Source organism: Zosterops lateralis (genome assembly GCF_965231275.1).
Source record: "Zosterops lateralis genome assembly, chromosome: 10".
Classification (NCBI taxonomy): domain Eukaryota; kingdom Metazoa; phylum Chordata; class Aves; order Passeriformes; family Zosteropidae; genus Zosterops; species Zosterops lateralis.
The window spans coordinates 17148991-17163651 of NC_139770.1; the positions used below are offsets into that span (position 1 = coordinate 17148991).

Below are 14661 nucleotides of genomic sequence, written 5' to 3' on the forward strand. Positions count from 1 at the left end.
GCATTAAGAGCAACTTAGACTGAGAAGGCAAAGAGGCTGGTTGTCCAGGGCTGCTGTAAGCATAAGGCCAGTGTCAGGAAGCACAGAAGAAATCATTAAAGAAGTTAATCTAAAGCCATCTGTGGTAAGGGGGACAGTAAAAGGGGTTATTTTCTTCTTTTTTGAAAGAAGAAATGCCAGTTCTTCAAAAATGCTTTGTGGGGAAAGTTTTGGGTTTTGAAAAGTGCACTAAATTTGTTGAAAAGTGTTCTTGCAATGTTTTCAAAATAAAAAAAGCCTGTGTTTTAGTATAAATTTACTTTTACTTTAGTTCTGCAAACTGTTTTTACAAGAGTCAAACATTTTCAAATTATTTTGTTCTAACTGATATGGAATGGGAAAAAACCCATATTAACGTAAGAGGTTGTCCTCGTTTGGCAAAGAAAGCACTTAGGAGGAGAAATGACATTGAAATTATATTGAAACAATGTGTAAGCCATATTCTTCATATTAACAACTGGTAATCTTTCCCTTCTCATCTCATCTTTGTTTGATCTGCATCTCGACTTTACTGTAATTTTGAAAAGGACTGGTTCCTATTGCATAGTCATGTTGCAATCATTGTTTATTGTGCTACTCTTATATAACACCTACTCTAGGCGTATATACTTAATTCTGATTAAGAGATTAAAAAATATGTCGTACATGAACATGCATAGTCCCAATAGGAAATGTTTGTAACCAAGTCCAAAAGACAAAACTGGTGAAATCACTGTTACAGAAGGTAAACTAGCTCAGAGAAAGAATGCTGCTTCTGTGAACATGTGCAGTGTACAGGCACCTGTAGGAGAACACTAATGATGGAGGTACGTGGATGCAAAATGTGCATCACACAATGCCCTGGTATTGAGAGTTCAGTTCAAGAGTCATCAGAAAGAAATTCCCTTCCTGGCTATGCCGCCTCCTTCCTTTGGGGGATCTTGAGCAAGACATGTTTTGATGCACATTTCAACTTCAAAACCCATTAACTTTTCAGTCAGGCCCTGGCATCTCCTACCTGGATTCCTCCTGGCAGAGCAGCCTAACCTCCAAAGGTGCTCCTCTGTTAACTTCCAGAATGTGACATTTTCTAACCATTCTACAGCAACTGCCCTTTGCTGAACGACCTATATTTAACTCCGGGCACATGTCAGCATTGCCTCAGGTGGCACCCTCATTTCCCAAGCATGCCCTACAACGAAGACACAGAGCATCGGTGAATACACCTGCCTTAAATCACGGCACTGTGCAGACACTGAGCATCGGTGAATACACCTGGCACTGTGCAGACATAGAGCATCGGTGAATACACCTGCCTTAAATCACAGCACTGTGCAGACACAGAGCACCGGTGAATACACCTGGCACTGTGCAGACACTGAGTATCAGTGAATACATTCGGCACTGTGCAGACACTGAGCATCGCTCAATGAACCTGCCCTGCATCCCAGCACTCTGCGGCGGGACCCGCCTGCCGCTGACACGATTCCCAGGGTCAGCACTGGCATCCGGGAGATTTCCAAGTGCAAGGAGCAGGAAAGGAACGCAGGGCCAGGCTGACACAAGCACCAGGCACGGGGCAGGGGCTTCCCGGCCGGGCCGTGCCCCCTTTGCCCGCGGGGCTGCAGCAGCTCGAGGCCCACTGGCGCTTCCCTGTAGTGGCACCAAAACCTGCACTTTATAGCTAATGAAACAACTGCCACAAGCCCGATAAGTGGGATATGGAGCAGGTGGTGGAGTCGCCATTCCTGGAGGTGTTTAAAAGTCGCCGTTCGTGGAGGTGTTTGGGTCTGGCGCTGGGTGATGTGCTCCGGTGGCTTAGGGGCTACAGGGGCAGCGCCGAGCGGACGGTCGGCCTGCATGATCTTAAAGTTCTGTTCCAAGCCCGATGAGGCCGTGATTGCCCGACATGAGGCCGCGATCCCCTGATCCCGAGGCACCGGCGGCGCCGGGCACGCCCCGGGCACCCCCCGGGCCCCCGCGGCCCCGCCGCCCCTCACGGGACGCGCCTTGGCCCCGCCCCCCCGCGCGGCGCCGCTTTCCGCCAATCAGCGGCGCCCTCCCCGCCCGCGCGCCTTCCCCGCCCCGCACTCCCCGCCCGCCGCGGCCGCGCCGGCCCGCCGGGGACCGGACTTCTCGCGAGAGAGGCGGAAACCTCGCGAGAGCGGCGAGGCCCCCCTCCGCCCCCGCCCCCGGCCCTCCCGCCGCCCCCGCCCCACCGCGGCCGGATCCGAGTGTGCCGGGCGGTGGGAGGGGAGGGAAGGAAGGGAAGCCGAGCAAGGGAAGGAAGAGAAGGGAAGGAAGGGAAGGGGGGGCGCCCGGCCCTGCGCAGTGAGCGATGTTTGTCCGCCATCGCGGCGGAGGCTGAAGGAAGCGCCGCCAGCGGAGCGAGGGGCCCGCGCCGCCGCCTCTCCCGCCCGGCCCGGCCCGGTCGGCCCGGCCCCCGCGCTCTCCGCGCCCCGCCGGGGGCCGCGCTCGCAGCCAAGGTCGCCAGCGGCCTCCCCCGGCCCCGCTCCCGGGCCCGCCGTCCCGCCGCGCGTCCCCCGGCTCTGTCGCCCCGCGCCGGAGGCGCCGCCGGGCCCGAAGATGTCGAACCTGAGCAAGGGGACGGGCAGCCGGAAGGACACCAAGATGCGGATCCGCGCCTTCCCCGTGAGTACCGGGCCCGGGCCCGGCCGAGCGGCCTCCGCAGGCCCCGGCGCGCTGCGGGCCGCGCTGAGGGGCGGCCGCGGGGGCCAGCGGGGCGGGGGGAGCTGTCAGCCGGCCGCGGGCACCCCCGGGGCCCGGCCGGGCGGGGGGAGCCGCGGGAGCCGCTCCTCGGGGAAGCCGTGCCTCACGGCGAGTGGGAGGCGGAGGAACTGGTCCCTGCGATTATCGCCTCCCCCATCAAACAAATCAATTATGAAAATCCACGTAGGGCAGTGGGGAGGGGGGCAGTGGGGGCCGATTTCTTTGTTTTCAAGGAAAAGGCCTCAAAGAGGGAGCCGAAGGTTATGCGCCTTCAATCAACAAATTTAGTTAGCCCCGGAAGGTGTGGGGGGGAATATTTATTTATGTCTTCTGCAGAGTTTCCTCTTGCCGAATGTCTCTCTCCGCTCTGCAGAAGAGGCTCTCAGTCGTATATCCTAATATTTATGTGGCACGATGCCAGCTGTTCGGAAGGTGTTACTACAAACATGTAGGCATAGGTAACTTGCTGCAGGTTCGGCAGAGTCGTGAGCGTGCCTTCGCTTGGAGTTACAGGAGGGAAGGAGGCAGATTATTAATTTGAAGTGCCGTAACGCTGCCGTGTTTTGACAGCCGGTTCAATTAAAGCTTACAACAGAATAACAACTACAGCACGAGTAATGGCGTTGGAGAGCGAGAGGAATAGGAGAGGTTCAGTCTGCCAGGGGATGACCGGGAAGCGAGTGTGTGTTCAGCGGGGTGTATGTTAATAAGACGATACTTAGTTGAATCTCTGGCTTTTAAGGCTTAGCGTTGGCTTTTAAGGTTTAGCGTGAACTTTCAATGCTCTGTCTGATCCCGGTAGGCAGTGGTGTAGAACTAATGTGCTGTGCCTTTATAGAGAAACTGGACGTACCTGTTTATCTCATTTCACTGGCAGGGCACATATCAATATATTTGCTTCATCCAAACTCTTGCTGATGAAATTGGAAGATTCTTTATAGTCTTAGCAGCCAATTTTACAGCAGTCTGAGTTACACTGTTTTACTCTTCTCTCTGCTTTTAATCACTGATAGTTGCATTTAGTGGTAAAAGTAAAAAGCAAAAAGTGGGCTATGAGATTAGGAGTTTTAGCTGATGATAGGTTTTTCACGTCCATGTTTCATTTCTTTCTTTAAAAAGCCTTTTCAATTTTGGATTATAAAAATAAAGGAAAAGACTTGCTGCCATATGACCACAGTTTTACTAAAAAGTAGTAGGAAAACCTGTACAAAAATAAACCATGACAAAAGCAATGTGTATGTTTTTAATAAACTGCACCAAAGATAGCAGTCTTTTAATTTGATAAACAGGTTCATGTATTCCAACTGTGAATAAATAGCTATGGGTCAGACAACAAAGGCAGACTTAACAATGGGATAAACTTAAGTTTGTATTTTTCACCTCTTCTCTGTGTGAAATTTGTTTTGCAGGGGTTAGAAATGCTCTGATGGAGCCTGTTCTTACATAAAGTTAAACATTGTCAAGTTTTTTTAAAACTGTTCTAACTAGCATTGTCTTTCTTTTCAGTTGCATAAAGAATATCTAGGTTAAAATGTGAAAAACAAAGTGACCCTAAAATAAGTCAATAAGTCGCAACTGTCTGGGGACATCTGTTGATAGCAACTTTTCAGGTGTCCCCTCTGATATATTTTTTTTACTTAAGAGATTTTGTTGACAATCCTGTTGATAAAGTGTTTATAGAAAAGAATTGTGTACTTTGTTGAGAGATTTGGTGGGGTTTCCCTTTCTCAGGGGAAGCTTGCAGAAACCAGCAACTGCAGTTGATGTCCAAATCTTAACACACATTTTGTGTAGGCCTAAGTGGTTGTAAAGCTCTCTTGGTTCAGGAAGTGACTTGGTGCTAGTGACTGCAGTGGGATTATTTGTGTCAATGAGGTGCATTTTTGTGGGGGGTAGAGTCTATGTTTAGAAAATGTAGTGCTCATGCAGCAGCTATGGATCCTCATCACTCTTTTGTCCCAAACATGGTGGTTCTGCTCTTGGGCTCTCAATTAAGGGAGCTTCCAGAGGTGGTTTTCCAGGCTGCTTCAATTTGTCTTCTTATTGATCATCTTTCCTCGGGAGGTCTTCCTGTTTTAGATTAGTGTGCTTCTTGCATGGAGGTAGCTATTTACTATTATATTAGGCTAGAAATAGCCAAATTGGAATGGTGGTGTTCCTGGAGCATAGCAATTTTAGCATAACTTCCTCTGTGTAGGTTCTGGTTTTTTAATATTTTACATTTTTATGACATATTTCATACTTCTGTTATTATGCTTTATAATAGCTTAAAGGAAAGGAGGAATAGGAATTTGCCAAACATTACCTAAGTTTACCTTTTCTACCTTATGAAAAATTTTGTAGAAGTGGACCAAAACATTGGAAAAGCACCAGTCTCCTACCTGGAGATCCTAATACTCAGGAATTAAGTTTATTCTAGATTTCTTTTTTTTTGTTATTCTTGTAATTGGTGCCAGATTATCTGTCATCCCAAGTATCCATTAAGTTTTGCTAGCCCTGGTGTGTGCTGTGATGTGCTTTTTCTTACCTCAAGGGCAATGGCATGGGGTACACTGTTTTACTGAACTGGGTTGTACAGTAAACAAAAATAACTGAGAAAAATTGTTTCCTGTATGTTTAACCAGTTTTTCTTTTCCTTATTTATAAACTATCTTACTAAAAAGAATTTAGCATTCTCTTGTTCATCATGACTTAAAGACAGTGATAATCTTTGCATCAGAAGTAGTCTGGATGAGGATTCATTCTCTGAGACTTCGGGCTTGAGCATATTTCAAACCTGGGAAGAATAATAGAAATAAATTTCTGGGAGAGTTTGTTGTGTATTCAGGAAAGGAAACTCCTGAGGTTAAGCTTGTGCACTTATCCTCATGTACCACCACAGAAGACTTCCAGTGTGCCACTTTCAGGATCCACTTCTGGTACTTTTAACACCTCCATAAAATGTAGCTGTTCCATATTTATATAAGGTCTATCCAAAAGGCATTCAGGGTGATGTTAAAGCCAGAGATGGAGCAGTGGAAGAAGGCTTTTGAGAGACAGGTTGCTTTTTCTTAAGCAGTCTTCGAACTCTTTTGTTTTGAATTCACACACACTGCAAAATATATGAATATAGGTGCTAACAATAACAAATTTTCAGAAATGTCATATAATTGTCCATGATGTATGTTGACTGCAGTTAGTAAGTTGGGGGTTTTGAATTACTTGGAAGAGTGCAGTGGTCTACTGAATACATGTGCATGATGGGAAAATGTAGGTTTGGTACAACTACCAAAAAAAGTGAATTTCTTGCCCCTGTTTTGAAGACGCATTGGGGGTTGTTTTCTTCCAGGTTTTCAGGTTTCTCAGGGTCTCAAATTGGCTCAAAAGGTGCTCTCAGGGTCTCAAATTGGCTCTCACTTCTTAATTCTCAATGAACCCTGGCTACAGGAATACTTACAAACTCTCAAACTAATTTGCAGCAAATTGATTTTAAGATTTAGTTGATCTGTGAAAAATTATGCCACAAATGGTAGATTTGGCCTTAAAACTTTTGGAGAGATGTGATTCTTAAGAGAGACCTAGAATGTATAAATTGTGTTTCCTGCAAGTGTATTTAAGCTGTTTTGCTGTGACTGGTTAGCTAGTGGAAAGCTGTAGCCTTAAATATGTTTTAATAGGAAAGTTGTACATAGTAAAGAAAATGCACATTTCTTACAGAAATAATCAGAATGTGGGAATTCAGAAAGCATTTGGGGAATTAATTTTCAAAATTTAATCCAGCAACATTAAACTGTGTTGAATTAACTTTTTTGCAAGAGCTTATTCTTCTCTCAATGCAAGTGTCATCACAAAATTGGTTGTACAGATCTTTCTGAAAAACAGCAAGACCCAGTGTAGGTTATTTGGTTTGATCGTAACGGTTGGAGGGGTTTTTTTGAATGCTTTCAATAATTTTCCTGTCCTACAGAGTTGTCTTTCTCTAGAGCAATGCTACAAAGTAGTGTTTTGCCAGTTCTCAGAAATATTTTGGTGGATCAGTGTTACATAGTTACATTATGAATTCTGCACAGGATTTAGGGATTCTACACATGCACTTGCAATAGAACAAGTCTTTAAAAAAATGTGTAAGCTTCACTGACTAGTTCTATTTGAAATACTTGTGGCCAAGAAGATTCTCCTTTTGTTCAATCTTGTGCAGAAAGATGGACAGTCTTTCATTTCTTTCAACTATTTATCGATTGATGTCACTTTTTCCTCGAAGTTATGTAAACTTAGAAGTAAAAAACTCCAGCTCTTCCATGAGAAAGCATTAAGACTCATATTTTCATTGCCAGCTCTCCTTTCTCCTCGGTCTAACAGCCACTGGTTCTGGCCTTTGCGTAGGCAGAAGGCTTTTCTTTCTTCTTCATCAGGAAGCACCTCTGGGGTCTGTGGTTTTTGTTTTGAGTCTTGGGAAGTTGATCATGAAAGTAGAGGCGAGGTTTGTAGCATTAAGCTTCAGCCTGCAAGTGTAGATGACAATTGCGGAAGCCGGTATATATTCGGTCGTTGGGGACATCTACAAGCTGGTATCTGCTAGGAAACAATCCTGAAGTGTGGTTAAATTTCGAAGCGTTCAGGTTATATAAGCAGTACGTGAGGATCTGCTTTGCCTTATAACCTCAGAGCCTGTGTGAGGTGTTGGGGAGAGCCTGGAGAGGCAGAGAAGGTAAGAAAAGAGTGGAATTGGGGGGCGGTTTACTGCAGGCTTTTTCAGCTCTGAGTAAAATAATGTGAACATACCAAATGCTGCAAGATCACCTGGTTAATTCCATGTTTTATGTGCTTAGCTTGTGAATCTTGATTACTTTATATTCTCAAACATATTTGCGAGACCATCTTAGCTAAAGCCATGTAGCATTCATGGTCATAAGTTTACATTCACAACTGAAATTCCTATTTTTTAAAAACTAGGAATAAAACAGACCAAAACACTAAAACATTGGTTCTTATTCAAAGGAAGGGGTTTTGTGCAAATTAAGAAAAACATGGAAATACTTGCTATTTACTGAACAGTTGATCCTATGAAGTCCTTCCAGGTTTCACAATTTGTTTTTTCTTTAATGAAATGCTGTGAGCAAACTGAATGTCCTAACAATACATTTAGAATTTTTAACAAGTGAGAGCACTAATTCATGGCAGTCTGAGTAGTTAGTTGTAGGTGGGTTTTTACTTGGTTTTTTGGGTTTTTTTGGGGTTTTTTATAACACACTGTGCATCTTATCTTCTAGTTTTTGCCTCACCTAATCTGGTTAGCGTTCTTCAGTTCTGTAGATGTTCAGGTTTCAGTTACAAATTTTCTTGGTTTGCCTTGTTAACTGGGTCTTAAGTTCTGAGCAATCATCATTTGAGTTGATACAGAGTTTTGAGGCAGTGCCTTGGTGTGGCTCAGGAAGGAGCAGGGCCGTTTATGAATCTCACTGTATTTGAGGTTTGCTTGGTTTTGCACGGGACTACAAGGCTGAAGTGACCTGTTGGGATTGTTATACTGCCTAATTCAATCTGAGCTTTTTCAAATGGCTTCATTACATTTCTCCATCCCTTCACTTGAGTTCTATAGTAATGGATTATTAAACAGGAATTACTATCTTTCCCTGGTAGTTGTAGGTAAAAGAACTTTATGAGAGTAGCGATAAAACTGATGAAGAATTTTTGATATTCTACATGAATAATTGTAATAGTAGTATGTAACATAAAATTAAGCTTTTTCCTGTAAAAAATAGTAAAATTTCTCAAAATTTTCTGTTTAATCTGTTCTGGACAGGTACACACAGCATAAGTGACCCCATTTTTCAGAATTTCAAGCAGATATTCTGTAGTCTTAGGCTTTGATGTGTAGGGCAGGTAGCCTGAGTGCAGGTGCCTTTAAATTTTCATCACCACGACTGATGGGCAGTGTCAGTGTCTCTGTATGTGGTGAAAACATTTAGTGATAGACTGGGACAGATTTTTCTTAAGATATTTTGATTGAGTCCATTCATAAAACAGAGTGATTGTGTTACAGTCTAAAATAGGTTCTTGACCTTGTACATATGCTCACTGGATCTTATCTTTGACTTCTAGTAGCTGTACAAGTGGAAAAGCAGCTCTTGAGAAGTAAGGTCATGCTTTTCATTCCGAGTCAGGTTGTGTGGAAACACAGAGCAGGAAAGTAGCATTGTAGAAAACTCCAGCGTGGCCAAGCATACTTTTGATCTCATGATTATTTTATTTTTCTGAAAATCAGTTAAAGCCAGTAGAATTTTTAAATGACTGATGTTTCTTTTCTGAAGGTGCAAGTACTGACCTCTCAATATAAGTAAATACTGTTTGATGGCTTAACTGAAGAATTTCCATATTGACTTTAGCATTTTAGGAAAGGCAAAAAGTGCACTTAATACCTGAGTGCTGCAAGGAGGACAAAACTATAATAAACATTTATGTGTGGATGATGTTTGCTGTGGAGTGGCCTCAAATATTTAATATGCTGTGTAGAAAATCAGTGTTTGGGGGCTGAAACTGTCTTGCTTGTAGTTTAAATAAGGTATAATACTATGCAGAATGTGAGCAGATAACTTACTTTATTGGTTTATGGTTATGAATGAGGTGCATTTGTGGAAAAGCCAATTTTTGTTTAATGCTAATGAGAAAAAACAAACCAAGGCAATAACTTAAATTATACATGTGAATGATATAAAATTGGACAAACTTACATAATAAATTCATAACATTAATTTCTTAGACTGCATGTGGTCTGAGCATAGACCATGCATGTCTTTTTCTTACATTTTGTATGTGAAGAATCTTTGTTGAAATAAACATTTTACTTCCGCACTAGTTTTGTTTTTAAAGTGTTGATAGCATATGAGTGGACCTGCTTCTTTATATTACATACATGGTTTTAATTTTTGGTATAGCTGTGAATTCTCATTTCCGTGTTAGTCTTAAGTCTTGCAGGTGCTGCTGATCTGTGCATCTGATCATGTGTTTGCACCGTGTGGTACAGAAATTCCCCAGAGAAGTTATTGTCAGGACAGTGCACTATTGATTATCTGTAAATATGTAAAAGATTTGTTAATTGTGTCTTCCTTCTTGTACCGGAAGGAAGATGAGGGAGGAAGAAAGAATCATCCTGTGTTGGCCTCTTTTTATCTTTCTATTCCTATGCAAACTCTCAAATTGTTCTGCTGCTGTTATTATTATGGAAGAGTTATCATCAAGCCCCCAAAACCTCTCAAGCCTCACCATCTCCTTTTCTTCCTTCATCCCCCTCATCATTCATTGTGTTCCTTGTTTTGAAATGACTACAGGAAATGTGTCTGCAAACTGTATAAGATGGTGTGTATTTCACAGGTTTCCTCTTTACGTAGTGTTGATTTTTGGACAATTGTAAAATACTGAGCTACTTGTAGGTTAATTGAAAAAAGCCAGAAACAATTCCTGTGGGATTTGCCTTCAGTGTTTGGTAGGCGAGCAGTGGGCTATTTGTGGTTCAGGGAAGCTTTCTGAATTCAGGTCATCAAAGCTGGAAAGTTAATGAACTAATAGATTTTTTTTTCACTTGGAGAGATGATACCCCTGAGGAAACTTGGTGCCTTCCACAGAAGGTATGGATGTACAGAACAGCATTGCCCTTTCCTTTGGCACTTTACTGGGATTGAGGCATGCTGCATCTCTGTTACTTTTTAAGGTTATTGTAATGTTAATATTATAAAAGTCACCAATACAAAAGATTTGCCAAAAAGCCACAATTCATTTAATTCATTTAATCTATTATTAAATTAAGACTTTTTATTTCTACTTTGTAGTGTTTGTTGGGTGATGGTCTTAAAACTAAATCAACATGATCACATACTGAATCAGACTTAGATTAAAAGCAATATTTCTATTAGTTTAGAGTTAGGAATGATCTGAGCAGTCTGGGGTGTAGTGATGCTGCTTCTACTGACAGTGACCTGTTGTCAGGTCAGGCGCTCTCAGGATCACCTGCTGCTCATCACCTGCAGTGCTGAGCTCCCACTGTTGTAAAAGGGAATGAAGAGAGTCAGGGGCCTAAATCCCACTGACATTTGAGATTTCCAGCTATCTTCAGTCTTTGCTAGTAAATCTTGTTAGGTTATACGTAAGCAAACAACTTCCCTTTCTGCTTTCAAGTCTTTAGTAGATTGGAAGTAACTCCAGTGGAAGAGGAATGAGCCACCTTCCTTCTCCTGCAGTGTAAGAACCTGCACAGGGCCCCTTATCCCAAGTAAGCAGCTTTGAGGAAATTTGCAGGCAAGTGTAATTTATGTAGTTTGCTCACAGTCACACAGTCCTCAGGTTTGAAAAGCTTGTCCTTGGGTCTTAAAAGCTTTTATTGCAGTGCAATGCTAAATGACTTGAATGAAATTTTTAGGATTTGGCCCTGTTTGTAAATGGAAAAAGGCATGCCCAGTAATGTATAAAATTTTGTGCCACTGTTTGCGCTGTCTTGTCATTTCACCTGTGCCAAGAGCCTTTTTGACAGCCACAGGCTCACAGCTGAGCTGTGCCTGTTCCTCCCCACACCTTACAGACCTCCAGGATTCCTAGTGACTTGTGAGGGATGATTCACTCCCAGAAATCCAGTTTTCCTTTCCATATTTTGCTGTTCTAATTAGGTTGAAATATTTTAACACCAACTTTGTTTAGCATAGAAGCAAAGCCATTGTGTTTCTTTTGGGAACATATTTCCTCCTGTTAGACAAGCCTTTTTAATTTTTTTTCTGTAGCTTTAATTTGAGGAAATTTGTTTTAGAATTACTACTTCTGAAGTGAGTCAAGAGGACTCTGAACTTCTCATTAGTCTTCAGAATATTGATAATAATTTTTATTCTTTTGGGTAGGACAGAGGAAGTAGATAGATCTTTGGCATCAAATCCTTACATTCCTTCCCATTCATTCAGAATGGGTTTCTCTTGAGTTAAGCAATCCTGACACAATACACTCTCTTTTTTCCCCGTGTTATTTTCACCATAAGTGACATTACATCTACTAAAATAAGTCAAAAACTTACTTAAGATGTGAAAATGCTTCTGTTAATTTGCAAAGCTGACCGTGAAAGATCAGAATTTCTGGACGGTGACTTAGATCTGGACTTCAGCTCTGAGTTTCCAAAGAACAGAGAGTATAGACAGTATACAGTATATGGAGAGTGTGCATACAGCAGTGTAGGCAGCTCTTCTTGACCCTTGTTAGTTTGAAGTGCTCTTGGGAAATCAGTAGTCTCATTGCAGGTGTTTTACAGTCCTCCTCCGTTTTCAGGTGCTGTAGTAATGAGCACTGTAGAAATGTCACTGAATGTTTTTGAAAGAGCCTTGGTTAATACAGGCAGTGTCACTCTTTTGGCTGTTTAAGCACTTCCGCTTTATATCAGTGACGACTGTCTTGTGAGCTAGAACTTCCTGGATTTAGTGTCTTAGCAGTTCAGTTCTTCTAGAAGCTTGAACAAAACCAATTATTTGTTTTCTTTTAAATACAGCTTTTTAAAAAACAAGTTTCATAATGCAGTGTCAGGTGGGCAGAAGCTTGCATCGTGGCAGGGGAGATTTACTCATTCACAGCTAATGGCTTTTGATATTTGAAAGGCATTTAGATGTGTCTGCACATGCTGGGGAAAAAAGATGCTATTTAAAAACTTGGATTTCTGTATTTTAATTAAATATGATTCTGGTGTCTTCTTTGGGCAAAGCATGCAACTGTAGAATAAAGTCTTTAGTGTAAGTGGTAGCACTTTAGAAAGTTCATGTTGAAAATAATTCTGGTGTGTTTTCTTTAGAAGTTGATTTTGGTGTGTTTTCTTTGCTTTTCCTCAGTATCCAGCTCTGCTGGAGGACAACATTCATTAGTCCTTGATGAATAAAGCATATTATGCTTATTTCAAGCAATTTGAGTCTTGTGGGAAGTAAGTAGCAAGGCAGGTGAGTGAGGAAGAGACAGAGTTAAACTTTGTATAAGTGACCACAGATGCAGGCGTTACCAGCTTAGATTATTTCCTGTTACTTAACCAACTGATAGGTTTATTTTTTAGAGAGAACCTTGAAGACTGGTCAATGTGAATCCATATTTATACCAATGAGTGGATGAAAAATGAGACTGTGAGCCAGCATTCATTTTTCGTTGGCCCACTCAGAGAAGCGATATTCTGCTTTTGTCTGTATTAATAAGTTCTTTTTTATCTGTATTAATAGAGTGACTGAAGGTGAATTTTGTAAGTTGAACATGATAAATTGAAAGGTGAACCCATAGGTTGATTTTTGGGAGCATAACAGTTTGTAGTTGCTCATTAGTGTGGGATAGTGTTGGGAAAGTGAGCAAAAGTCTGCAAGAATAAAGTTGTCTAAAAATTGTCTATGGTCACAGAATGACCACTGTGTAACTCGGTGTTTCAGTTTATTTGTTTGCCTCTTCAGAGTGTTTCTGGTCTTTGTAGTTTTTTTAAGAAATGAAACAAAAAGGTTATTTTTTTCTTATTATCTTTTGCCCTGTGTTTATCTGGTAAGTGATGGCTGCCCAAAATTACATAGTTCATGGTCTTAGTTCAGATGAAGCAGGTGTTTGGAGAAGTTGTTTCTCTCAGTTTTCTCCCCTTCAGCATTTTATGTTCCATAGATTTGCAATACTAAAGATGAGGAAGGGCATTTGGGAAAAACAAAGAAACTGTATTAAATGAAAGTTGAAATCTAGAGTAAGAGACGTGTGTTGGTAGTTCAAGATTAGTCTCATTCTTCTGAATTGGTTCCTAAAATATGACAGATAAATGAGTATCTGATCCTTAATTTTGTTCAGTTCCCTAAATATGTCAAAACTGTTGCTGCAGCATTACATGTTCTAATAAAGACTTGTTTTAAACTTTTCATATAGGCTGTTAAATTTTCCTCTTGTGTAGTGAAACTCCTGTCAGACCTGGCTATAATACAGGCAAGTGCTGTATTTTGAGAGAAGAAACAAATCCTTTTTCCTGGGATTTTGAAAAGGAAATTCTTGGAGCATATTGCATTTTGCTGTAAAGCTCAAAATCAACCAGCCAACTCATGTTTTTGGTGTGTCACATTCAACCTGCTGAGATAACACAGTTGAGAAACTTTGTGGAACTTTGTTTGTGGCGGTTTTGGTTGTTCAGAGATCAGTTACTTTTATTTGTGGGAGAGTGTGTGTAGCCTGTGCATCCTCCTCCATATATACTCATTGTTACATAGTGAGGAAAACTTAAGAACTCAGAAAAGTGTGGATATTGAGCTCTCTATTTGACATTAATAGGAGTACATTTTATCTGCTCTGTAGTTGAAAAAAATGTAGTTCCATATTTTAATATGCCATTTTTCAGAGATATTCGTGGAGCAAATGCTAGACAATGTATCTCTGTCATTGTAAATTCTCGTCTTTTAAATTAACAATATTCAAAGGGTTTATAAAAATTCAAATAGTGATTAGGTTCTGAGGCAGGAAATATGCTGCTCTTGCCCTTTTCTGGATAACCTCAGTCCAGCTTCATCCAGAATGAAGGATACAGGCTCAGGATACTGAGTTATTGTGTAACAGACTATTTAATACCATCTTGATGAATGCCCTGTCTTGCATTGGAAGAGAACATTGTTGGTCACAGTCTCCTTTGCCTCAAGGATTGTGCCCCTGTGATGGCAGTTCTAGATAATAAGTCAGACCCTTTTCGTTTTTTTCTGCTGAGGGATAGGAAATGGGGGAGTGACAATAGCTGGCAATTATTAGATGCAAATGTTTCTCCCAGCACTGTTAAGTAACTTCAATAATTGGTATCCATGCACTTCCTTCAAGGTAGAGAGCATAAACATCTGTATTCTGTAGTTCCTCTTGGTTCTTGTCCCAGTGCTCTGTGGTGTTAGACCTGTGAAGGATGTCATGGAAAGGAATGAGGCAGGT

General features: G+C 41.7%; 1 protein-coding gene across 1 annotated transcript in view; it reads left to right on the top strand.

Moving 5' to 3' along the window:
- The first annotated feature begins 2561 nt into the window (after window positions 1–2561).
- CUL3 (cullin 3) overlaps window positions 2562–14661 on the top strand; it is a 54074-nt gene continuing 41974 nt past the window's right edge. Inside the window, exon 1 of the mRNA XM_083868395.1 lies at window positions 2562–2670. Within this exon, the coding sequence (XP_083724521.1) occupies window positions 2605–2670 (66 nt within the window). The 5' untranslated portion in view covers window positions 2562–2604. The remainder of the gene's footprint in view (window positions 2671–14661) is intronic.